Genomic DNA, 25,472 nt, shown 5'->3' on the forward strand with positions numbered 1-25,472 from the left:
CCGGACCTCGGAGGCCCCGACAGCCGGGCTCCTGGGTGACTCCGCAGAGGTTTTCCCATTTGCTCTGCGCCTCTCTTTCCCATCTTCAAGGGGGTGGAGGAGGAAGGGACGGCGCGTTCCTGCCTCGTAAAGGAGCGGTGAGACCATGCGGGCCTGAGATGCGCTTGGACAGTGTTCGTCCGCCGGCCCCGGGCAGCCGCCCTGCGCCGCGAGCCGGCTGCAAAGGGAGCCGACCCGCCAGCCAGCGGCGCTCCGGCGCGCGCTTCGGGGCAGCCGAGGAAATCGCTCGCCTTTTGCCGCGCCGTGGGGCCTCGCAAGCTGGGCAGATGGCGGTGGGGAAGGGCAGTGTCACGCGGGTGCCGGTGTCAGCGGGGGTCCGGCCCCACACAGGACCGCGGTGGTGACGGTGGGTTCCCGGGCACCCGGCTCCCAAGGGCTGCTGACCCGAATCCTTGCTGTGGCGCGGGCATCCTGGCTGCTAGCGGCCGCCGCCTGGCTGCTGTGTCAGGACGTCCGACGCAGCTGCGTTTTAGGGCTGATTCTGCTCCCGTAGCGTGGCAGCACTTTGGCGTCCCTTGGGGTGAAAACTAGGTTAGACGTGAAGGATAATTCTGTGCGTTAGGTATGAGCATGAGCTGAACTGAGAGGGAACGGGGGGATATCGAGCTCCCGCAGAACAGGCCAGGGGCACCAACCTGTCCCTGTCCCGTGGCAGTCGGTCGTGCGAAACTCCCCGCCTGGGGGGGGGGTGATACACCTTTGCCATCCTGCATCTGCCTTCAGATGGCTCAGGCAAGAGGCCTGTGCAGGCACCCTGGGCCCTGCTCCGGGCCCCCTCCGTCACTGCGCCCTTCCTCGGAGAGAGCCCCAGGGGACCCTCCTTACGGCGCGGGAGGGATTTCCCCCGGGGCCCGTGGTGGGAGCCGAGGAGCATAAGCCAGAAGAGGTGAGCGAGAAGCCCTGCCATGGGGCGGACTGTTATGGGGCTCCAGGAGCCACCTTCATCCCCACTGGCATGCTGTTAATTCGGGAAGATCGGTGACCGCCGGCTTAAGGGACCCTGCCTTCCAGCTCTGCTCTCCAGAAATGCTCCGGCCTTTCTTCTCCCAGGTTTTTTTTTTTTTCTTTTCTTTCCTTAAGCTGAGCAAAAGTGGAAATTTTTGAAGTCTTGGAAGCAACTTGACCTGCTGGAATACTGCAGCCAAATGGCAGTGGCTCAGAGCCGCAGCTCCCCTCTCCGCCGGGCTGAGTGTCCGCAGAGGTCTGCCGCCCCCGTCACCCAGCCCCGCCGGCCTGCCGGGGGTGTCCTCCCCACGGCGCCTGCCCTCGGAGCCGGGCTTGCTCCCAGCACCTCGCGAGGCCGAGCCGGCCACCTGGGAGAAGAGGTGCATCCTCAGGAAAGCCGTGGCCGGCCGGGAAGCTTCCTGGAGCCCGGCTCCCTGCTCCAAGCAGAGCACGGCGCAAAAGCTAAAAACGGGGCCGAGCACCCTGGCTCCCACCCCGTGCGCCGAGCGCCGGGCCCCGTTGTGTCCGCAGGCCTCTCGTCGCGGGGAGGCAGCCCGGCGTGTGTGGGGCTGGCGGGCGCCCGCTCCCGGCGCTGCAAGCTCGGACGGGCTCGGCGCGCCGGTCGGGAGGCAGCTTCCAGCCTTCGCTCGGTTCCTGGCTTCCTCCGCCTGCGCTCCCCAGTGGCCTGCGTTTTTTCTCGGTTGGATCATGGATTTCTTGCCTCTCTTTCCTGAAGACGAGGAGTGATTTACAGGTCTCCAGAAAACAGGGCCTCGGCTGCTTAAGAAAAAAAAATAAATAACCCCGCTCTGCTGGCTATATCCGTCGCCCGCCCGCCTTCCCACGAAGGGGGGGGCCCGGTACCCGGCAGCCGTCTGCATCGCGGGAGAGCCGGGGCCCGAGCCGGCGCCGGGGGGTGGCGGGGCCGGGAGAGCCCCTCGCGCGGCTGCCGCCTGCCCACGGCGGCGGGGACTCGGCCCTCACCGTCTGCAGGCTGCGCTTCTACGGAATCACCTCCCTCCGCGCAGCGATGGGGGCAGAGCCCGGCGGACCCCTAGCAAGAGCCCCCGCGCGCTGCGGGTCCCTCTCCCGCGCCGTGCCCATCGCGAGCCCTCGCAGGCGCCCGGCCGCGCCGCCCCTGGGGCCCTGCTGGCAGCAGCTGGGGAGGGAGGCAGGGCCGGCCGCCGGCGCCGCTCCCTCGCTTGGGAAAACCTCGGCCCTCGAGGCGTCGCCGGCGGCCCGACCCTCGGCTCGGGGGCGGAGGAGCCCGCCGGCGCGGCTGCTCCCCCTCCCCGGCCGTCTGAGGGCCCCTTGTGCGCCTCGGCCCCGAGACAAGGCGCCGATTGTGCCGCCCCGCCGGAACGGCCGCGCCGCGGGTCCCGGAGCGTCGGCCGCCCCCCGCCGCCGCGGCCGGGGGCAGGTGGGCCGGGGGGCTGCGCGCGGGGGCGATCCCCGACGCCGGCTGGGAGGCGAGGGGACGCCGGCGCTGCCCCCGCCGAGGCAGCCCGTGCACGTCCCCCGCCCGCGGCAGGGCAGGGCAGGGCAGGGGGAACGGGGCTCCGCGGCACCCGCCCGCCCGCGCGCCCGCCTGCCCGCAAGGAGTTAAGCGCGCGGGCGAAGGAGGCCCGCCAGCTGGAATTTACTGAGCCGTTCGGCAGGCTCCGATAAGGCAGCTCGCGGGGAGGAAACGCGGGAATCGTGGCCCGAGAGGTAACGTCCTGTCTCGCGCTTCCAGCTGGTTCAGCAATAGGAAGCAACGTGCAGGAATAAATATCTCGCGCTCGGCGTGGAAGGAGGTTAAGAGCGTTTGCCCCGGGCTGCGGCGGGTCGCAGCAGCGGCGCGCTGGGGTTTCGGGCTGGCAGAGCCGCAGGGTGGAAAGCGGCACGAAGCCTCGCAGCTTGCAAAGGAAGGAAGGAAGGAAGCAGAGCTCAGCACCCTCGGGACCGGCCCAGGAGGCATCTCCCGGCAGCCGGAGAAGCAATTCCCGGCGGTGCGCGCGGGGAGGAGATACGCAGGGTTGCAGCACCAGGGACCTGCTTCCCGGCCGCCGCCGGGGCCCGTGCCGGCGCCCACGCAGGGAGCGCTCGCGGCGCGGCTGGCGGACCCGGCGCCAGGCTGCTTTCCGCCGGGTGCCGTGCCGAGGCGGCGCCAAGCGGGGCCGAGTGCGGAGCGCGGTGCCGGAGCCAGTGGCCCCGCAGCCTTCCCTGATGCTCCGGCCGGGCCGGGCCGGGTCGGCAGCCCGCGGCGAGGCTGCGCAGGCGGTCACACGACTCTCCACCTCGGGCAATGAGAGGCAGGGAGGAACTGCCGGCCCCAACCCTGTTAAACCTGAAAGGACCAGATCTGCTTTTAAGCTCACGAAAAGCTTCCGTGTGCCTTTTCCTGCCCCCTCCGGTTCATCTCAGATGAAAAACTACCTGATGCCTCGGAAAGGCATCGGGATAAATCCTTGTTGTGATCCCGTTGGGTCCCATGATGTTACAAACCAGGAGAAACGTCCTCATTATTTCCAGAATATTGAAGTCTAATAAATCCCATACTGCCTTATAGGATTTATTTCTCCGTTCAGTGCTAGGAGGCTCAGCCCCGTGTAATCCTATTGCCGCTGCAGGAGTCCGGAGGTGGCTTTCCAACTGCCAGGTCAGGGGGGGCTGCGCGCCGGAGCCACCGGCGGGCGGCTTGGGATGAGGCCCCGAGCGCCGCCGCAACCCGGGTCGCATTGAACGGTGCCGACAGTTTTGAGCAGGGCTGGGGGACCCATTGCATCGCCCGGCGGAAAGGGCTGATTTTGAACCACTGGGGCCTTTCGCTGCCCAGCACAACGTGCCCCACACCGGAGGCACGGCCCTTCCTCCGGGAGAGGGGACATGGCGGTGACCCGGCAGGGGCAGCGGAGCCAGGATGCAGCACCGTGCCCCATCCACCAGCGCGCCTTGCTCCAAAGCTGCTGCCGGAGGGTGGAGAGACGTTCACCGAAACGCCCGCCCGGCACGGCGGGGCAGGCAAGGCAGGGAAAATCCTTCTCCTGCTTTCCCACGAGTGACACGGCAGCCCGCCGGCACGCAGGGCACTCTCCGGACGACGGTGACGGACACTTGAATATGCCTGGAAATTTCGCTGCTGCGTGTTTTCTACAGCAACCGTTGCTGGGGCAACCTGCATCCCAAGCAGCATCCCCCGAAACTCCCGGCCACATCGGCCTTCGCCTGCGCCGGCAAAGAGCGGAGGTGCGGCGGGTGCCCAGCGTCGTGGCCGCTGCCGCACGCACCGGGAGCCGCTCGGGCGCATGTCGGGGCCGGCTGCTTCTGGGGCGTCGCTGACCGACAACACGCACCCCTGTGCGCTGCCTGCAGGCTCCGCTGGATTAGGGCTGCGAAACGTTAACCCGGGGCAATTAGCAGGACGGGGGGGGGGGGTTGAGGGCCCCCAGGGCCGGGGAGGTGCAAGCTCGGCCGAGCCCCTCCGCGGGGACGCTCCAGCTGCACGAACCCGGCTCCGAGCGCTCCTCAGAGCAACAGGGCCCCTAGCGCTGCATTTTTGGTTTTCTTTTTGGCATTTGATTTCCTTAGGGGTGGGGAGAGCAGAAGGGAAACGTGCCCTTGCCTGTCCCCCCGCCGGGCGCTTCCTGACAGCGCTGCGATGATGGAAACCGGGGTGTTGCAGGGAGCCTTTGCCAGCGCCGGGTGCTCGGCAGCTCCAGGCAGCGATCTTGGCTCCGACACAGCGGCCGGCGTCAAACATAGCCGCGGGGCGCTCGGATCTGATGGAAGGGTAAAAACAATTCCTGGCGCTTTTAAGCCCCAAAGCTCCTGGGCCACGAGCCAAACCCAGCGCTGCTACCTGCCCGGGGCAGAGGCTCCTGCAAATCCGGGAGCCCCCGGACGCCCACGAGCCGCGTGCACGGCGTGGGGCCGGCTGCTGCCGGGCAGAGCGGCGGCGCCCGGCGGGTTGGGCTAGGGCCTGGCTACGAGTAGCCCAGGGGCTGCTCTGCATCGTTTGCAATCAGCTGGGGACCGGGGCGGGGGGGGGGGGAGAATCAAGGATGGGGAAAGGGTCGGCGGGGGAGGACGGAGGCGCTGCCGGCTGCTCTGAAAGGGTCGGCGGGGGAGGACGGAGGCGCTGCCGGCTGCTCTGAGCTGCTTCCTGTGCCACCGAGCCCGGCCGGCTGCCGGCTGAAGACGTTCCAGTGCCAGGGAGGCGGGGGACAGGCCCGACCCTCCGGCCACCCGCGGGCCCTGCGCCGGCCTTCCCGAACACGTTCCCCCCCCCCCGGAGCCAGCGGCGTGCCCCTGCCGAGGGCTGGCCCGGGGACTGCGGCTCGCACCCGCCGCGGGGACAACCAGGGGCGCAGAGGGGGGACCCACTGGCCCTTCCCCGCTTCCTTGAGGTTTTGCTCCCCGGATCCCCTCCAGCCGGGCCGGGCCGGATGGACTGCAACCGCCACGAGAGATGCCACGGGAGACCGGCTGTCGGTGCTGCCCCCAGGCTGTAGGACTGCAGGATTTGGCCCGCTGCAAACACCCCAGCTCCCCCTCGCCCAAGGCTGCGGTTTCCCCAGGGAAACTCCACGGGCTGGCCAGATCCTGCCCCCGGCTGTCTGTCCATCCATGCATGCGCGTCCCCGTCCGGGGGGGCCGCGAGCAGACCCAGCCGCGGCACCCGGGAGCACCGCGGGGCAAGGCGGAGGGGCGCGAGGAGCCGGGTGCTGTGCGAGCCGCAGCCACAAGCAGCACAGGAGAGGCATTCGCAGCCTTCGCGCAGCCGCGCCGGCCGGGCCCTCGCGTCCGCGTGTGCTCAGAGTTTCCAAGGAAAACACGCCAAGCCCTCGTCTGATCCGCCGCGGCGGGAGAAGAGCTGGCGGAGAGCTTGCAACTACCAGCGCCGCGCTGCAGCGCCCGCCAGCTCTGGTCGTGCAGACGGAAAAAAAGGAGGGGAGGAGAAAAAAGGGAGAGGAGGAGGAGAAGAGACGGAGGGCCGCTCGGCACGGGCGCAGCCAGGCCGTGTGCCGGCCGTGGCTCCCCTCGCGCGGAGCCGGAGGAAAGGCCGGCTCACCATGCGATCGAAGACCTGCAGCTATTTATAGCCGGAGCAACCCTCCCGCCCGGCCCCTCGCTGCCTTGGAGCGAGCTGGGGGGGAAGAGCAGGGGAAGAGGTGCTGTGCCTGCTCCGAAGCCCCACCGGGATGCCGGCAGCCCTTCCCGGCAGAGCTCAGCCCCGCGCACGCAGGCCCTGCCAGGCTGCTGCGCCGTCTGCTCCTGCGGGCTGCCCTGGCCGTGCCATGCCTTGGTTTCCCGGGAGCGAGGAAAGCCACGGTACAGCCGCTCTCCCAAGGGCTCCAGGCTGCGGCACGTGGGTCGCTCCAAGCCAGCCTTCAGGATCGTCTCTCCGGGGATGCCCACAGCCAGGCTGGGCACTGCCCTGGCCCCAGAGCCACAGCCCTGGGGGGAGCTGGAGAAAATCCCCTCTTCCATGTAATAACCTGAAAAGTCCGTTCCTCCCGCTCTTTGCTGGGGCTGTCATCACGGACGCACAGGGGCCGGGAGCCAAGAGCAGTCGCTGAAGCAGGACACGGGCTTTCTGCAGCACCCCGGGACTCCCGGACCTGGGAATTGAGGGGAAACTGCTCCGCAGCGAGGGCTGGGACCCCAAGGATCCCCAAAAGGGGGATGGCCTGGCGGACGGGTGTCGGGCGACGCGGCCTCGCCAGGCCCCAGGCGGCCGGCGGCACAGGCAGGATGCGACGTGCGTCTCCGCACCCGGGGCACCTGCTGCGGCCCCGGGAGAGCCAGCGCTGCCGGCGCAGCTCGGCCGCCGCGCTACGAACCGCCAGCAGCTCCTGTCACTGGGAGGAGGAAACTGTGGTCTTCCGGCTTTGCCTTCTGGGGCGGCTGCGGTTTTCGAGCACGACCGCAGCCCCTGCTCTCGGCAGATGCTGCTCGCACCCAGCGGCCGCTGCCGCGTGGCGCTTTGCCACTCCCATGCCTCAGTTTCCCCAGCCATCAGCAAGGGGTTTACTACTAAGTGAAGGGACGCGTGGTGAGCCACACAGAGGCTGTCGGCAAGGGGAGGTTAGCGGGGCTGAGCCGGAGCTGGGAATGCCGGGAGGCGATGCTGGCGGGCCTCCGTGCTGCCCGGCGCCAGAGCCCGAGGCTGCTGGCGAGGCCGGGCCATGCAGCGAGAGCTGCATGCGAGAGGTGCGGGGAGAGGAGGGGGGCGGCACGTGTTTGCAATTTGGCCTCGACTCCGCTGCTCCCTGGCACAGAGCAGAGGTAACCCCCAAGGGCGAGACTGCCAGAGAGGAAATGCCATTGCCGGGGAACGCGCCGCCGGGAGGCATGTTCACGGGAAGAGGTGCATTCCTGACGTGCTTTGGCCAGCGCGCCTGCTCGCTCGCTGCCGGTGCGCTCACGCACGCTCGCCGTCCCGTGGGCGCTCGCGTGGCTGCCGGCCACCCCTCGCATGCCGCCACGCACCCGCGGCGCTCGCCCGCTGCCCCGGGCAGCACGCCTGGCTCCCGCGCTTGCTGGGCACGCGCGCCGTGCCACCGAGTCACGTGTCTCGTGCCCGCAGCTCGCCGCCGGGCTGTGTTTCCATCTGGTGCATGCTCGTTTCTCACCGTGGCTTCACCGTCGGCGTGCACGGCCGTGCAGCTTGCGCGCGTCCCGCAGCTCGCACCCAGCCACGCCGCTCGCAGACGTCTGCGCGGCTTGTGCCTGTCTGCGGCTCGCACGCGGCTGTGCGGCTCGCGCACGCGTCTCGCACAAGCTGCTGGCGCTCGTGGTGCTCCGCAGCCTCGCGCCGGCTCCCAGCCCTCGGCGCCAGCGCCCGGCGCGGCAGCCCTGCCCCAAGCGCCAGCTGCGGGCTGGCAGCAGGCAGGGTTCCTGTTTCAGCACGCTGCCGCAGCCGGGGGGGCGCGCGGCCGCGTCAAGCCTGGACTCGCCGGGCGCCTGCAGGCTGCACGGTTGGGCTGCTCGAATGCACCGGCAAGACGCAGCGGGCGCACGCAGGGTGGGGAGCGGGGCGCACGGCTCACGGCCCCACGCCGGGTCCTGCCCGGCGCTGCCCCGGCCCATGGCGTTGGCGAGCCGTTGAACGCGCCAGAGAGCCGCCCTGGAGCGGAGCACCCCGCCGCCTGCGCATCTTGTGAAGGCAGCCAGGCTGCTGCCGGGGATGGCGCGACATCGCGTGGGATCGATCCCGTCGCCAGCTGGCGGACGCGGCCCTTGACGCTGAAGACGCACCGGCGGCGCGAGGCCACGAGGCGCCGGGAGGCTGCGTGCGTCTGCCCACGGTTTGCGGATGGGCGAAGGCTGCGGGGGGAAAGTCATGGGCTCCGGCGGCACGAACCGCTCCGGAGATCTCACAGCTGCCCGGGTGCACGGCCGCGGCTCACGTGGGTAATTGAGGAGAGGGAAAAGGAACGATAAAGAGAGAAGGAACGTTCGAACCCAACACATTTTTGCTGCCGCCGCAGCCCGCCGGGGGCCGTAGGCGGGAACGCCAGCGCCGCCCTGGGCGAGTGCCAGAGGGAGGCAGGTACGGTCGGAGCCGAGCTCCCTAAACCCGCCAAGGCAAACAAACACACCTAGCGCGAACCAACCTTCCGGGAGGCGGCGTAAGGGCAGCGACGCCCGCCGCTGGCCGTTGGTGCTCCGGCTGCCCTCTACCCGGAGAAAGTCCCGAGCGGTTTCTTACTCCTGGCGCTTCCCACCGCCGATACCTCCCGGCCGCCTGATCTGCTCCTCGCCCGGCGGCGGCAGCGGCGCGCTCCAAGGCGGCGCCCCCCGGGCTCGGGGCGCCCAAGATGCGGCGGCAGTTCGCTCCGAGAGCTGCGAACCCCGAGCCGTCCGCGTGCGGCGAAGGGCCGCGGAGTGACGGCAAAGCCCCTCGCACCCCCTCAGTACGTGCCCGCTGCACTCCGCCTGTCGCAGCCCCACTACACCTTTTTCACACCCGTTGCTCTTGACACCCCTCCCTGTGGTGCACACACCTTACACACACCCCACGCGTTACACACTTACACGCACTCGCAGCCATAGTTCCCCTAGACGCACCGCCTGTTACACACAACACCCCCTGCCTGCTCATTACACACACCCCCATCCATCACGTGCCTGTTACACACCCGTTACACACACATCTGCCTGTTACACGCCCCTTACGCACGTGCATCCCCACCCATTAGATGCCCATTACACACAAGCGCCCCCACACCCACTGCACACATACCCTGTTACACACCGCCTGCCACACACCCCTGACGTGCCCATTACATACACACACACACACCCCTTCCTGGTACATGCCTGTAACGCACACCCCCCGCCAATTACACACGTTACACACACACACACGCACACTGCCTGTTACATGCCCATTACACCCCCATGGCACACACACCCCTGCCCATTACACACGAGCTACACACATCCCACCTGTTACACACCCATTGCACACCTGCTGCACACACACACACCTGTTACACACCCATTGACCTGTTACACACCCATTGCACACCCGCTGCACACAAACATGCCTGTTACACACCCACACCCCCATTACACATGCGTGCCTGTTACATGCTTGTTGCACACACACATCCCTGTTACACACCTGCTAACCTGTTAGACACCGACTGCACACCCGCTGCACACACACATCCCTGTTACACACCCGTTAACCCCGTTGCACACCCATTGCACACACACATCCCTGTTACATGCCCACCCCCCCATTACAGCCCCATTGCACACACGTGTGCCTGTTACACACCCGTTGCACGCCCGTTCCCCCCCCCGCCCGTTAGGTGCCCGCTAGACGGCCGCTACACCCCCCGCCCGTTGCGGCCGTTACAGCCGTTACGGCCACTCCCTCCCCACCCCCGCGGTTGCGGCGGTTGAGGCCGTTACAGCCGTTGCGACCGTTGCGGCCGCTCGGCTCGGCTCGGCTCGGCTCGGCTCGGCTCGGCTCGGCGCGCCCGTCCCGCGGCCGCAGCCCGGCGGCAGCAGCAGCCCGGCGGCGCGCAGGCCCCGGCGGCGGCGGCGGCGGCGGCGGCGGCGGCGGCGGCGGGCGCAGCAGCGCCGCCTCCCGCTCCGCGGCGGCGCCGGCAGCCAATGGGCGGGCGGCGGGGGCTGCCGGGACCGGGCTGGGCACCGCGCTATAATGTTACCTACGGCGCGGCCGCCGCCAGAGCGCCGCTCGCCCGCCCGCGCCAGGCCGCGCCGCCCGCCGCCGCCCCGGCCCCGGCCCCGGCCCGCGGGGGCTCCGCGCTAGGGCAGCCGCGCCGGCGCCCGCACCGCCGCCGCCACCGGGACCGGGGCCGGCGGGGAGCCCGCGCGCAACTTTCCCTCCGCGCCGCGCGGCCGGGGCCTGCCCGTGTCGCCGCGGCAGGAAAATGAACTACTTGGTGAGTGCGGGCGGCGGCGGCGGCGGCGGCGGGGCCGCCCGCGGGGCACAACGGGGCGCGGGCGGCGGCGGCGCCGGGCCGGGGCAGCGGGGCCGGGCCGGGCCGGCGGCGCCCGGAGCGGTGACCTTGGCGAGCCGCCGCGGCGGGGAGGCCCCGCGCCGCCCTCAGACGTGGCAGCCGGGGGGGGGGGGGGGCGCGGGGCGGCGGCCCCCAGCCCGGCCGGGGCCCCGCGGGGCGGCGGGCCGGGGCCGGGGCGGGCCGGGGGCAAGGAGGCCCCGCGGGCGGCCGCGAGCCTCCCCCCGCGGCAGAGCCCCGGGCCGGGCTGGGCCCCGCGGCGCGGAGGGGGCGGCGGGGGCGGCCGGCGGGGCCGGGGGGCTGCGCCCGGGCCCTGCGCGCCGCAGCGGGGGAGGCAAGTCCGAGTGGAAAATCCCGGCGGCCGCAGCCCCCGGGTGAGGGGGCTCCGCGGCCCCGCGGCTGCGCGGGGGCACCGGCGTGACGAGCTCGCGGGCTCTAGGCCCCGCTCCCGCCGGCCAAAGGGCTGCCACTGCGGCGGGGGCGGTGGGGCGAGCGGGGCCTGGCCGCCCCGCGTCCGTCCCTCTGCCCGGCTCGCCTCCCCCGGAGCTCTTGCTCGGAGCGTTACGGACGGACGTCACTTCGGAGAGTCCCTTCCCCGGCTGCCGGCCTCAGGCCTGCCGGGCAGCGCCGGCTGCCGCTGGGGCCCTGGGCAACGGGCTTGGCCCCGCGGGCTCGGTCCCGGGGGGACACAAGCCACCTGGGGCGCCTGCTCGCCGGGCTTATGGGGTCAGCGCCAGCCCCCCGTGGCTCGCTGCTCCGTCGCGCCCCTTCCCTGGGCTCGTGCCTGCTGAGCTGACCTGGGATGCTCTCCCCAAGGCTGGGCCTGGGGTTGCCGGGCTCCTTGCCCAAAATGAGCCAGGACAAGGCGCTGCTGGCACGGAGGCCCCCGGCTGCGGGCTGGCTGTAGGACCAGGTTTTGGGGTGCAGTAGGGAAGGGCCACATGGGGGCTGTCACCTCAGCACCGGGGGCCGTATAAACCGCCTGGCTCTTTTCAGTAACCGATGGCCCTGCGGATGGGCTGGGGGTGAGGGGGGATCCGGCCGACGGGACAGCGTCCTTGCAGGGGAGCCGGTTTGGAGCCGGGCTGGCTCCCTGGGGGCAGCCGTGGGGCAGCGATCAAGGAGCTTAGCACGGTCAGTGGGGTGCGAGGACGCTCAGGGGTGGGCAGAAGGGGCTGGGAGTCCCGCGCGGGCACCAGCAGGCGCTGGGGGCTGCTGCATGGCCAGGCAGGGACCCTTTTCTGCCCCAGGGCTGTGCCACGCAGACTGGCGCGGGGGACAGCTCGGCCCCCCGGCCGGGAGCTCCACGGCCCTCCGGAGTTTAGCCGGCCCCTGCGGGAAGCCGGTCGCTGCTTGCCGAGGGCCGGGAGGGCCGAGAGCTCGGCAAGGCTGGTCTTCCTGTGGGCGTGCGAATGCCCTTCCTGTGCACGTCAGCCGCGCGGCCCCAGCGCTGTTAATGATTCACCGAGAGCTAATCAGCCCGGGGAGGCCAAAGCTGGGGGACGGGACGAGGGGACGTGCAGGCCTTGTGACACCCTTGCCGTGCTGGGGAGCACCCAAGCCGAGGTGAAGCGCAGTTGCCGCGCAGTCAGGACACCTGCTGCCTCCCCGGTGGTGCCACCGAGCCCCGAGTGTCACCTGTTGTTGGTTGGGAGGGGTGTTAACCTTTGTCCCCGGGAAGGCAGGAGGGGCAGGGGGTGGCTCCTGGGAGGAAGGCGGTGGGGAAGGCCGCTTGTCCCCATGCCACTGTGTCCCGCTCTCTGCTTGTGGCAGCATCCCCCGACATCACAGCCGCTTCCTAAGGGGGGAGGTGGGTGTCTGCCTGCTCAGGTGGGAAGGCCCCTTGAGCACCCCTTTCCAGGCAGGAATTTCCCCTGGCAGCTGGGCCAGGCTCTGGCAGGGCACAGTCCACAGCAGGCGGTTCAACCAGGTGTCAGGCGGGCAGCTTGCAGGGAGGAGATGGAAAAGCCCGGAGCAGAGTCCTCTTCCCACCCCTTTGCCTTGGGCAGAGAGAAATGCAGCGCCCAGGCCGTCCGTCTCTGCCGGCTGCCCCCGGGCTCCTACCAGGCAGCACCTGGCGTGCCAAAGTACCTGTGGTTTTCATGCCCTGCAAGCACAGCTCTTCCCCAAACATCTCCAATGCACTCGATGTGCTCTGTGGGCAAGTCCCAACTGGAGGCTGCTGTCTCCCTGGGTGCTTTCCCGTGTCCTGGATCGTGCCAGCTTAGGGCACTGGGCTGGGACTTGTGAGCTCCCAGATCTGTCAGCTGCACTGCCACTAAGTCCTGTGCGCAGCCTTGGCCCTGTCACTTAGCCTGCCGTGCCCTGGGTTCCTGGTGGCGGCGCAGGGTGTTGGCTCCACGGGAGCAGCCTGGCTCGCGGCTCATCGGTCCCAGGGTGCTTGTGCCAAGGGCGCTGGCTTACGTCTCCGTGACTGCAGAATCTGGGTTCGCACCGCTCCGGCAGTGACGAGCTGGAAAGCGGAGGTGCCTCGGCCGTACGGTTGCCTGGTCTGCTGGTGCAGAGACCTGCCAGTCTGTGCCCGGCGGGTGACGGCAGCGCAGCATCTGGCGGAGAAGGGATGCAAGGGAGTTTCATAGGCAAAAAGCAGTGCTTGGGGGCCCCTTAGTGCTCGGGACAGCACCCGGGGTGTTTTGGGCAGCTGGAACTGGGTTAACATGGTCAAGCCCCATCACGGCTGTGACCTGCCTGTCAGCTCAGCAACCTCTAGCTGGTTCTGCCGGTCCTTAGGGCTCCCTGCAGGTCCCTTCAATTTGGGGCCCCACAGTCGCTGAGCTCTGGGAGGAGAAGGCACCATGGCAAAGGGAGATGTGCTGGAAGGGCACCTGCTGTGGGTGCTGCGGGGTGCTGTGCCCCCCAGCTGTGGTCTCCGCTGCTGCTAGCGCACTAGGCAGACCCCCGGCCCAGGGCTGCACTGTAAACCCTGTGATCACGCGCCCCGAAAGCCCCTCGGTGCTGAGGAGACCTTTGCCCGTGTCCCCCAGCTCTGCTGCGCCCGCGGGCCCCTCGTGCCTGGGCGCGGGATGGCCTGCCGGGCCCCGTGTATCAGCCTGGAGGGCTGCGGGAGGGGAGCAAAGCCTGGGAAACCGAGGGCACGGGCCTGTCTGGCGTTGGCACTGCGGGGGGGTGGCAGAGGTGTTTCTCCAGGCTTGGGGCGAGCATGGTGCTCTGGGGCAGCGGGGCTAAGGAGCTCTCCGCAGCCCATGCCGCTGCCGGGGCACCCTGGAGGGCTGCTGGCCATGGGAAGGGACTGTCACTGCCAGTTAAGCGCCTGTGGGGGTTGTGTCCTCGTGGCCCCCCGCGCTGTCCTAGGAATGCTGGTCGAGCCATTCTTCCCGCACCAGCTGGGATTTCCCTGGGAGGGGCTGGAGGTCCCTGGACTGACACAGGGGGCAGGAGGCTGCCAGCAGCCAGGATAGGGAAGGGGATAGGGATGAACCATCAGTCTAAGCACTCAGTCCACCTCTCCAACCAGGGATCTGCCTGCAATGGCGCTGTTGGCTCCTGATGGCTGTGATTCTGCCCTACATGTCACGAGTTTGGCTGTCTCAGCCCACATCTGGCAGAAAGAGCCCTGCGCTGTTGAAAGCTCCCAGCGGGTTGTGCTGGATCTTTCTGGTAGCTGATACCAATTTCCTACCAACTCTCTGAGTGAAGGGCCAGGAGGCAGAGGGTGAGGTGGGCGCCCAGTGGGGCTGGAGGGCAGTGCCGTGCACCCTGCTCCAGCAGGTGCTTTGGTGAGCAGGCACTTTGGTTGTCATGTCCTGGCAAGGCTGCCCCGTGCTGCCACCCTCTGCCAGGACAGAGGGAGGAACAATTGTCACTGTTCTGCCCCAGACCCAGTCCTCCTGCCTCTCCTGTTGGCATCTCCTAGGGCATGGAGTAGCCAAGTTATTTCCCTGCAAATCCCATCGCACCCCGTTGCCCTTGCAGCGCTGAGGACAGGAGCTGGCACCACGTGCCAGGCTCAGGCCTGGGTCCCCGTCTTTCCTATCACGGTGTGCGCTGTTGGGGGCCTTTTGGACAGGGTGAGCATGGTCACTGGAAAACCTCAACAGCCGTCAAGCTAATGCAGAAGAGGGTCCATGGACCTGTGCCGTTCCCACAGAGATGTGGCTCCTTCACCAGCCTGGCAGGCCACGGTGCTGGGAGCATGCAGAAGGGGTGCTGGGTTGCTTTGGCAGCAAGTCATTGGGGCATATATGGGCTGGCGGGTGTGTGGTTAGCAGGGCCAGGCTCGTCGGGGGGCTCGCAGCACCCCTGCTCCCAGGGACCTGGGAAGGCCGTTGGCAGAGCTGGCGCTGGGGCACGGCAGTTCTCCCGCCCTTGGAGTGGCTCTGGCAGCTCTCCTGGGCCCGAGGCCACCGCTGTCCCTTGTGCAGCGGGTCGGGGCTGCGTCCACCCGTGGGAGAGGCAGGTGTTAACATGCAGGTCCTGGCTCGTGGAGCTGGGCTGAGATCCCTTCGGGCCATGCCTGCTCCCTCTTGGGCAGGAGGCATTTGTCCTCCGTGACCTCCCTCCAGCACCTTTGCCCAGCCCGTGCCTCAGTTTCCCTGCCAGCCCGCAGGCACGGTGGCGGGGAAGCGTGATCGCTGCTGTGCGCTGAGAGCAGGCATCAAGAAGGGCTCCGCAGGCAGGGAGGCGCTGCGAGGGCGCGCGCGGCTCTGCCGTGTGCAGCCGGCTCCGGGGCAGAGCACGGAAAGCTGCATGCCAGGCAGCTCCCGCACGGGGAGACCAGGGAACCCAGCACGTTTGGCTGTTGGGATGGGGCTCCGCTGTCTGCTCTCTCACGTGGTCTTGTGAGTCCGGGGCAGCTCATGGCAGGTCCTGCGAGCCTCCAGCCAGGCTGCTCTGGCACCGGTAAATCCCCGCACACTGGCTGGGCGCGCTCGGGCAGCGGTGGTTGGAAAGAAGCCGTGTGTGCGGCGCTCGGGGCAGGCAGGCAGCGGTTGCCCTCTGCGAGCTCTCGCAGGTGCATCCGCACCGTGGCCGCTGCGCGGTGAGGGTGCGGGCAAGGAGGGTCGCAGCATCCCCGCTGGCCCCGTGCCTGCCGCAGTGACAGCCAGCGCCGCCAGCCCTGCGCTTCTCGGAAAGGGCAGAGCGCCGGCCGCGTTCACCTGCCCTCCGTGTCCCAAACCCCTGTGCCCCGGGTGCTGCAGCGCTGGCAGGGAGCCAGCCGGCTGTGCTGCGGGCCCCGTGCCCACGGAGCGGGATGGGGCCGGGGGCAGGAAACCGGCTGTGCTCGCGTGCCCTCCGCCTGGCAGCTGGCAGGACAGTGGCCGGTGTGGGGAATTCTCCGGCTGTGGCTGACTCACTGCCCTGACACTTCCTGCCTGGCAGAAAGGGGAGGGAAAGGCAGAGGAGGTCCCCAAACTGGAGCGGGACACGGAAGGGTCCAGCACGTCCCCTTCTCGGCACCACCTCCAGGAAGGATGTGATGAACTGGAGTGGGGACGAAAAGTCAGCCAGAGCTGTGTTAGGGAGATCTGCCCGGCAGGACCCTGCTGCCTCTGCCCTGGGCATTGGGGAAAGAGAGGGGAACCCAGGATTTGGGGAGAGCATGAAGTTAGTCCCCATGTGCACACCAGGCAGCTGGGCACCCCTGCTCCATGCTTGTCCCTCCCAGCGCTCTCCCAGCTCAAGGCACCTGAGGGTGGGCAGAAGAAGCAATGACAGAGTCGGGAAGACTTTTCCCATGGGCTTTGGCCTGGCTTTGGGGCACTGCTGAGATCTTCTGGGCATGACCCTTGGCTGATGGCATGACTTGAGATTTAACCTCTCGGAGTGATCAGGAGAAACCAGAGCCTTTAAAAGTCCTCTCAGCCAGGACTTAATAGAGAAGAGAAGGGGGCGTTGAGGTCTGCGTGTCTGCCTATGCCCCTTGGTGAGCCCTGGGGGCTCCTGACCAGGACCACCAGGCTTGCGTGGCCTCTGGGACAGCAGCAGGCATCAGCCGCCCCTGGGGAGGGGTGAGGCCCATGGGTCCTATTTACCAGCACCCTTCTCCCAGTTTGGGACAGGCAGGAGCATCACCCAACTCCAGTGGTGGGGATTTCGGGAGGGCAGGGCATCCCCGGCAGGGGCTCGCGGTGGTGCCGGCTCACGTGCCCCCTGTGTGGCTCTCTTGCAGAACGTGCTGGCCAAGGCGCTGTACGACAATGTGGCCGAGTCCCCGGACGAGCTCTCCTTCCGCAAGGGCGACATCATGACTGTGCTGGAACGCAACACGCAGGGGCTGGACGGCTGGTGGCTCTGCTCCCTCCATGGCCGTCAGGGCATCGTGCCCGGCAACCGCCTCAAGATCCTGGTGGGCATGTACGACAAGAAGCAGCAGCAGCAAGCGCCTGGCCCGGGACAGGGGCAGGTGCCACCCCAGCCGCAGCCTCCGGTGCCCCAGACCGCTCTGCCTTATCACCACCAAGGGGGCTACACCCCGCTGTCGCCCGCCTCCCAGTACACCTCCATGCACCCTGCCTACCCACCCCAAGGGGACAATGTCTACCTGATACCAGTCCCCAGCAAAGGGCAGCAGGGCCACTACTCGGGCTCGGCGCCCGCCGGACAGTTCCCGCCTGCTCCAGCTAAGCAATCGTCCACCTACCCGAAGCAGACTCCTTCCCATGCCTTCTCCAGCCCCGGCCAGGAGATCTACCAGGTGCCCCCATCCCTGAGCCAAGTGGCAGACACGTACCCGGTGGGCTCTGCCAGCCCCCCCCAGGATATATACCAAGTTCCTCCCTCGGTCGGCCTGGCTCAAGAGATCTACCAGGTGCCCCCATCGTTGGACATGAGGAGCCGGGATGGGCACAAACCCCAGGGGAAGGTAGGACGGGGGTCCGGGTCCTGCCTTAGGTGGGTGTGAGGGGTGGTGGGGATGTGGGTGGGGGTTGCTGGGGCTCTGGTTTCTCTGTGGTCCACAGTGCCAAGTGAATGCCAGGGCAACCGAGCTCCCTTATCAGACTTACCTACCTGTTGCTGTCTCTTGGACTGGGTTGGTACCTTATGCCCATCGCTGTGGGAGTCACTCAGGCTGCAATGCCCTGGTTGGTATGGGCTATTTGTCTCGCGCCTGGCACAGTGTTTGGCTCTCAGGTCCTCTTGGTCTCTCAGTGGTGGCTGTTTGTGTGGGCTCTGCAGGCATCTTCTAGGGCATGTCAGCTGTTTGTGGGACAGATTTGGGGGCACTGGGCTCTCTGCCCATGCGGATAGATGAAGAGCTGGTTGGAGATCCCCCTCCACCCCTTGATCTGGCTCCACACCCAGGATACAGAGGTACCTATGGTACTCAGCAGATGCTGAGATGTTTCTTCAAGCTCCTCAGCTGAACACCAATGCCTGTGACTCCAGGGGTTTCCTGCCGGGGGCACAGATGGGGAGCAGGCTGTGCCAGGGAGTGTGTAGGAGCTGCTGTTGGGTTTGCCACCAAGCCCACCTGGGCGAGCAGCAGGCACAGGTGAGCCACATGCCAGTCTGTCCCCAGAACCTCTCCCTGACTTCTGGGACCCTGGCACGGTGCCCTTGACCCCTGCCTTGGCACCATGGGGCAAGCCAGGCACTGCCTGTCTGGATCCTCCCTCGGGTGGGGTGGGCTGGCCAGAGCTAGTCTGTGAGTGATGGGAGGGCCCTGCTGCCACCTGCGCCTCGCTTCCACGCTGGTTGAGCACCCTGTGCCCGGAGAAGAAGATGCATCCTCCTCGTGCGTTGCTGCCTGGCCCTGCCTAGGATGGCTTAGTGCCTAGAGCCCAGACGCCTGGTTCCTTCCCCGCTCAGCTTCTGCCCTGGCACACGAGCTTTCTGTTCACCGGGAAAAGGAGTGAGGTGCCTTCACCAGCACGCAGGCAGCGCCGCAACGTGTTTTCCAGGAAGATGGCACTTCCTCCAGCCCTGACTCACGCTGCTGGGAACCAGCCGGTGAAAGGGACTGCCAAACCCCATGACTCATGGCCTGGGCACTCAGCCGGGCAGGCAGCCCTGGCAAGTCCTCATCTGTCCCCAGCGTGCGGGGCAGTGGCTGTAGCCAGCGGTCAGCATGTGAGCGGGACGGTGCTTGGGTGCTGGTCAAGGTTGGGCAGAGCTGGCTGCTCGCAGGCATGCAGTGGCCCAGGTGCCAGTGCCAGGCGGGGGCCGTTTGCCCATGACTGCCAGCCGGGAGAGCCATCCCACTCCCTGGAGCATCCTGGATGCACCAGTGCTCCTCCAGCTACCCCATGCCAGGAAGACCTGGCCAATACCTCTCCCTTTTGCAGGTTTTTCAGCCTTTCTTGCCCTGTGGTGCCAGCTGGGCAGGATGCCTGAGCCCTCTGGATTTGGTTATACGCCAGCTGCTATTGTGTCCTGCAGCCGGGCAGCTTCCCTCGCCCTCCGCCGGCATGGGGCAGGCGTGTTAGGTGCCCTCACGTGCCCCTCTGGGGTCAGGGCGTGCCATCCCCTGTGCTGCCTGGCACGCCGGGGCTCTCCCTACCAGCGTCACCACCTCTCTGTCACTGGTTGCAGCCGCCTGGTGCTGCCAGTGCCCAGATGCCCAGCTGGCCACGCCGCGCTCCTCCTGAACCCCTGCCAAAGGGATGCCCGCCACCCAGCGGCGCTGAGCATCCCCAGCCGAGCCCGCATCCGCTGCTGGCATCGCGTGTGGCGTTGTGGTTGACGCGATGGAGGTCAAGAGCCCTACGCTGTTTGTGGCATGGCGTGGCAGCGGGCACCGAGCCGTGGGCAGGCACCTGGCAGCGCCCTATGGGCCTTGGCAGGTCTCCGGGCCGCGCGTGCCCGCGGGGCCGTTGCCATCTGCGCAGCCGGGCCGTGCCGGCTGGGCTTTGTCTCTCGCCGAGGCCCCGCCGAGGCTCGCTGCTATAAATAACCGGTGATATCATCTCCGTCCCCGGCGTCGCTGCGAGGAGCGTGGCGACAGCGGCGCGGCCCGCCGCGGCATGCGTGGCCGGGCAGCGCCCTCCCGTGGGCATGCACGACACGCTGCCTGGTGCCGGGCGGCCTCGTCGCGCACCTCCTCGCCTGGCACCCGGCTCTGGCACCCACCCTCGAGCCCCCCGCCGGGCCTTGGCGTCAGCGTCTGGGGCACGGGCTGATCCTCTTTGTCCCGGGGATGCTGAAGCCAAGGGCTCTGTGCTGGATCGTTTGGTGTCCGAGGAAGGGAACAGTCAGGCCGAGGTCTCCGGGACCCTGCCGCCTGCCCCTGCCCATCGCCTGGGGCACGTGGGTACAGCAGAGTGGCAGGAGGTGGTCTTGCCCCCTCTCCAGCCTGCCCTTTCTCGTGGTTACGGCCAGCTGCCTGCAGGGCTGTGATTCGCCCTGCGCAGGCGAACAGGGCTGTTCTTGCTGAGGTGAATGTCTCACGTCCTCCCCGTGAGGCTGGGTGGGGAAACCGAGGCAAGGCGAGTCTTGCCCAGACCTGGGGAGGCAACCAAACCAGATCCGAGCACTGGGAGCTGGAACAGTCAGCCATGCACAGGCGTCGCGCTGGCAGGCACCTGAGCTGGACTGGGTCCTTTCAGGTACCCATTGCCCACCTGGCATTTCCCAGCCCTCGCTCTCGGGGCCGCGATGGGCACGGCTGGGCAGGGGGGAGGCAGCCTGGCGGTGCCCCAGGACAACCGTTCAAGGTGGCTCTCAGCAGTGCTCATCTCGGCCCTTTTTCCTCTCGCCAGGTGCTGGTGCCCACCCGTGTGGGGCAAGTGTACGTCTACGACTCCCCCAAGGGCGAGCAGGATGAATACGACTTTCCTCGCCACCTCCTGTCCTCGGGCTCCCAGGAGATCTACGACGTGCCGCCCGTCCGCGGAGGGCTCCCGAGCCAGTTCAGCCAGGAGGTGAGTCCCTGCAGGGTGGTGGGACTGGTTGGCTGCCTGTGTCTACCCCCAGGGCAGGAGGAGGTGCTCTGGCGCAGTATGGGATCCGTACCTGCGGGAATTAAGCCTAAGGCTGAGCACATTAATGAGCTGGGATCCTTTAGGCTGCTTCTAGTACCTCTGTCCTTCCAGGCAGGTCCCTGCTCCCCCAGGATGAGGTGGGGGCCCGTGCTATTCCTGACTCCCTCTCCTGCTCTTCCCCCAGGTGTATGACACCCCCCCCATGGCGGTGAAGGGTCCCAATGGGCAGGACCCGGGGCAAGAGATCTACGACGTGCCCCCCAGCGTGGAGAAGAGTCTGCACCAAACCGTAAGTGCTGCTAGGAAACCCTGGGGCCACTGGGCCACCAAAGGGGACACGGGAGGCCAGAGGTGCCGTGGCCTCAGCGGTACGGCCATGCCAGCCTGCCCGAGAGAAGGGACACCCTTCCCTGTGCCCCCAGCCTGGTGCACAGCCCGTGCCATCTCGCCTGCTCAGAGGTGGCTGCTACGTGCACCACGGTACAGCTTAACCCTCAGGCGTGCGGACAGCTCAGCCTCCCTCCCATGCACGCGGCGCTCCCACACGCAGGGCCGCGTCTGACACGCACACGCCTGTGCACGGCTCTCCCGTGCGTGCACATGCGGCCACAGGCTGTCTGACGCACGTGCGGGGCTCTCCCACGTGTGTACACGTGCCTGCAGGGCCGTCTCCCCCATGCACGCAGCGCTGGCTCGCCCCCGTGCACCCACCCACGCGCAGGGCGCCGTCCGGTGCCAAGCAGCGCTGTGGGCAGCCGTGGGGCTGGCGTGGCGGCGCGTGGAGCCGGGGCGGCACTGACGGTGCCCTTGCAGGTATACGACATCCCGCCCTCCGTGAGCAAGGACGTGCCGGATGGCCCCGTGCGGGAGGAGACCTACGACGTGCCCCCCGCCTTTGCCAAGCAGAAGGCCTTCGACCCCTCCAGACACCCCCTCATCCTCACGCAGCAGGAACCCTACCTGCCAGAGGACGTCTATGATGTGCCACCGGTGGCTGGGAAAGCTGTGCCCGAGCCATCGCTCTCCCATGAGATCTATGACGTGCCCCCTAGCCTCAAGAAGCTGGGGGGGTCGGCCTTCAGCTCCCAGGAGGTGTATGACGTGCCTCGGGACCTGCATGCCCCAGGCAAAGGCTCGGTGGACACCGAGGGTGAGTACATCTATGATGTCCCACCGCAAGTGGACCGTGAGGCCAAGGCCACTGACACCAAGCGTCTCTCAGCCTCCAGCACGGGCAGCACCCGCAGCAACATCTCCACGTCCTCATTGGACGTGGTGCCCGTGAAGGAGCCGGCCAAAGGAGCCAGCAAGGAGTTCTCCTTGGACTTGGACGCTGCCATGGAGATGCTGGCCAAACTCCAGCATGGCGTCGGCGGCGCCGTCTCCTACCTCATGTCCTTCATCAGCGCCAACTGGCGCAGCCCCGAGCACATGGAGGCGAATGCTGCCAGCATCCATGCAGCGGCTGAGGGCGTCCAGACAGCCCTCCGGGACCTGCTGGAGTTCGCCCGGGGGGCAGTGGGCAACGCTGCCCAGGCCTCGGACCGCTCCCTCTACGCCAAGCTCAGTAAGCAGCTGCAGAAGATGGAGGAGGTGTACCAGGCCCTGGCACGGCACAGCCAAGCTCTGGACAGTTGCCACTGGGCCCCTAACGCTTTGGTCGGTGGCAAGGCGGGCACAGATGATTTGGAGCTCTTCGTTATGTACTCACGCGGTGTGCCCGATGATACCAAGCAGCTGGCCTCCTTCCTGCACGGCAATGCCTCCCTCCTCTTCAAACGGACAAAGCAGGCATCGGAGGGCAACGGCCACGGGCCCGCTCACCCCTCCGACAAGGCCAGTAGCATCCAGTCGCGGCCACTGCCCTCCCCACCCAAGCTGCTGGCGCAGGAGTCTCCCGACGGGCCGTATGAGAACAACGAGAGCGGCTGGATGGAAGATTATGACTATGTTCATCTCCAGGTGGGCGCAGGCAGGGGGAGGCAATGGCAGGGCACAAACAGTGCGAGGTCGGGCTTGGTCCCCTGTGTTGCCACGGGTGGGTTTTGTGTCTGTGGCTTCCCAGGGCCTGGTGCAGGGGTACCAGGCTGCCCTGCACTGACTGCAGTGGCAATTCTGCCTGTGCCCAGCCAGCCAGCTGGCACGTGTGGCTGATATTCCCAGGTCTTGCTTTTACCCTCCTGCTTGAGGGCTGAGGGCATCAGGGTCATCCCAGTGTTGGCGGGGGGTCATTCCTGGCGAGGTTTGTGTTGCTTGCCCCGTGTCATGCCCTTTCCTTCCCTTCAGGGCAAGGAGGAGTTTGAGAAGACCCAGAAGGAGCTGCTGGAGAAAGGCAACATCATCCGGCAGAGCAAGGACCAGCTGGAGCACCAGCAGGTAATAGAGCTGGGATGGGCAGGTATTTCTGCCCTGTGTGGCCCTGGGCACAGCTCACTGGGGTCCCCGGCTCAGCAGGTGCAGTGAGCTTTGGCTCCTGCTCCCCCTGCACCCTTGGTGTCCCATCTGGACCGCAGCCCCTCTTCCGTGGCTGTCCACATGATGGCATCTGGCGTGTCTCCGATGGCTGCGCTGCACCAACAGTGAAAGGCATCAGCACTTTGCTCCTGGAGAGGAGCCCAGCGCAGCCATCATCTACCTGGGGCTGGCACTCTCCTGTGCCTTCTTCCCCTGGGGCATGGCTGGGCACCTTGGAGCCACCTGGCCATGGCACTTGGCTCCGGTGTTGGCAGCCACAGTGAAGCCAGGCCTCCTTCCTTGGGCCTGTGCAACCCCAGGAGATGAGGCAGTGGTTTGAAGGCCATCCTGCCCCGGCCGTGTGCCCTCACCTCCATCCCTCCCGCAGCTGAAGCAGTTTGAGCGGCTGGAGCAGGAGGTGACGCGCCCCATCGACAACGACCTGTCCAACTGGAGCCCCCCGCAGCACTATGGCCCGGCGCGGGGTGGTGGGGCCCTGTGTCCCGCTGACCGCCAGCTCCTCCTCTTCTACTTGGAGCAGTGCGAGGCCAACCTCACCACGCTCACCAACGCCATCGACGCCTTCTTCACTGCCGTCAGCACCAACCAGCCCCCCAAGATCTTTGTGGCCCACAGCAAGTTTGTCATCCTCAGTGCCCACAAGCTCGTCTTCATCGGTGACACGCTGTCCCGTCAGGCCAAGGCCCAGGACATCCGGCACAAGGTCACGCACTACAGCAACCTCCTCTGTGAGATGCTCAAAGAGATCGTGGTAACCACAAAGGCGGCCGCTCTCCACTACCCCTCGCCCGTGGCCTCCAAGGACATGGTGGAGCGTGTCAAGGACCTTGCCAACAGCACGCAGCAATTCAGGATGGTGCTGGGCCAGCTGGCGGCCATGTGATGGTCCCGTGCTGTTGCCCCCTCCCCATGGCCCTCCTGCTGTCCTCAGACATGTGCCCCCCTTGACAAGAGCCATCTCTGCCCGGTGTAAACGGACCTGTATATAGATAGAGATTCACCTGTGCACCGGGGACCTGGGGCTCCACTGATACAAGGGTGATGGGCTGCAGTGATTTCCCCCTTCCTGTTCTTCCCCTCTCCGGACAGAGGACAAGATTGGTTTTAGCGCTGTGCCCGTGATGAAGCAAAGCTGGGAGATGAATTCATTCCCTTTCCTTCCCTGCTGTCCCCTCTCCACCCAACACCTGTGCTGCCAGGGCAGGGTTTCCTGGCTGGGAGCGATGGGGCCGTGTCCCATGCCATTCCCTTGAGTCGAGTTGGGGCTACACAGGGGGCTGTGCCCAGCAGTTTGGGGTGGTGCTGTGGCTGCTCCCGGCTCCGGGGGGCTCCCGAGTGGTCTCGTTTGGCACATTGGGCAGCAGTTCTTAATGGTGCGGAAGCTGCCCTCACGGCGGAGACAAAACCGTGCTGGGTAACAGCATTAGAGGAATCTGTTGCGCTATGTCCTGCTGTACGCCAGCACCTGGCAGGGGGTGGCTGAAGGGTCCCAGACTGACGGAGAAAGGGCGAGGGGTGGGCTGAGGTGTGGGGGGGGGGGTCCTAACCTTTGCATTTTCATGTCTTGGGTTTTGCTACCGTACCAGCTGTAACCGAAACGCAAACCGAAATTGGTGCCTTCTGAACACTGGGGAAGCTTCTGCCGGTTCCCGGAGCTACGGAGTCGCAGCCCGCCGAAACTCAGCCCCGTGTCCCCCAGCAGCATAAAGATTTGCCTAGAATCCCTCCATCTTGTGGGTGTCTCTGTGTTGCACTGCCCCGGGTGACGGAGCCCTTCTGGGATGGGCTCAGCCATCTCTTCTGAAAGATGGCATGGTTCTCTGAAGGCACGTATGCGTGCATGCTTTATTTGAGGTCTCCAGGGTCTGTGACCTGTCACGCCTCAGCAGTGGGGACGCTGGGCCTGGGGGGGGGGGGGGGTTGCAGGGCAGTGAGGCCCTGGCTGTGCCACCCCTGGCTGGGCAGGAGCAGGACTGGGCTGATTCCCTGGGGCTGAGGGACTCTCCGAGCAGTCGGGGGCAGCTGGGGGCAGGGGTGATGTTGGGGTGCCTTGGGGTGGGTGCCTGGGCACGATCACTGCACCTCCCCAGGGTTCGTGTGGCTCATGGGGGCCAGGCCCACCTCCTCGTGCAGGAGCACCCACTTGCCCAGCCCCAAGCCGTGCTTCCCCAGTGCAGGTGCCATCCAGGGCCAGCACCCTCCTGCGGGATGGTGGCATTAGGAGGGGCTATAGGTGGCCCTGCCACAGCTCCATGCCGCCCACACCCACCTGCCCTTGCTGCACGGGGTCTTGGCCAGGTCCTCTGGGTCAAAGATGAGGGTGCAATGGACGTTCCCATCACGCACCTGTCCCACCAAGGGACCTGTGGCCCCAGCCCTAGGGGTACCTGAAGTGGTGCCCATCTGGGCCGTGCGAGGAGCCCCAAGTGGGGGGGACCTGGGATGGGACGGGATGGACGAGGAGCCCGAGGGGGGAGAGTTGGGATGGGACGGGCCATGCAAAGAGCCCTGAGCGGGGGGGGGCCGGGCCGGGCCGGGGAAGGGGTCACGCGTGGGGGAGGCCCTTTAGCTTCCGCAGCCCCGGCCCCGGCCCCGAGCCCCCCCCCCC

General features: G+C 67.4%; 1 protein-coding gene across 1 annotated transcript; it reads left to right on the forward strand.

Moving 5' to 3' along the window:
- The first annotated feature begins 10,291 nt into the window (after positions 1–10,291).
- On the forward strand, positions 10,292–24,591 carry BCAR1 (BCAR1 scaffold protein, Cas family member). The gene is made up of 7 exons (XM_067302682.1): positions 10,292–10,412; positions 16,639–17,331; positions 20,168–20,329; positions 20,574–20,678; positions 21,203–22,351; positions 22,676–22,765; positions 23,232–24,591. Exons 1-7 carry the CDS (start codon positions 10,401–10,403, stop codon positions 23,745–23,747), a joined length of 2,727 nt encoding a protein of 908 aa, XP_067158783.1. The 5' UTR covers positions 10,292–10,400; the 3' UTR covers positions 23,748–24,591.
- The last annotated feature ends 881 nt before the right edge of the window (positions 24,592–25,472 follow it).

This window comes from Apteryx mantelli, chromosome 10, assembly GCF_036417845.1.
Source record: "Apteryx mantelli isolate bAptMan1 chromosome 10, bAptMan1.hap1, whole genome shotgun sequence".
Taxonomy (NCBI): domain Eukaryota; kingdom Metazoa; phylum Chordata; class Aves; order Apterygiformes; family Apterygidae; genus Apteryx; species Apteryx mantelli.

Bases quoted from the DNA above. Each gene is read 5' to 3' on its own strand.
- BCAR1 (XM_067302682.1), top strand. The intron at 17,332-20,167 runs GTAGGACGGGGG...TCCTCTCGCCAG, and splicing joins GGCACAAACCCCAGGGGAAG to GTGCTGGTGCCCACCCGTGT. The intron at 22,352-22,675 runs GTGGGCGCAGGC...CCTTCCCTTCAG, and splicing joins ATGACTATGTTCATCTCCAG to GGCAAGGAGGAGTTTGAGAA.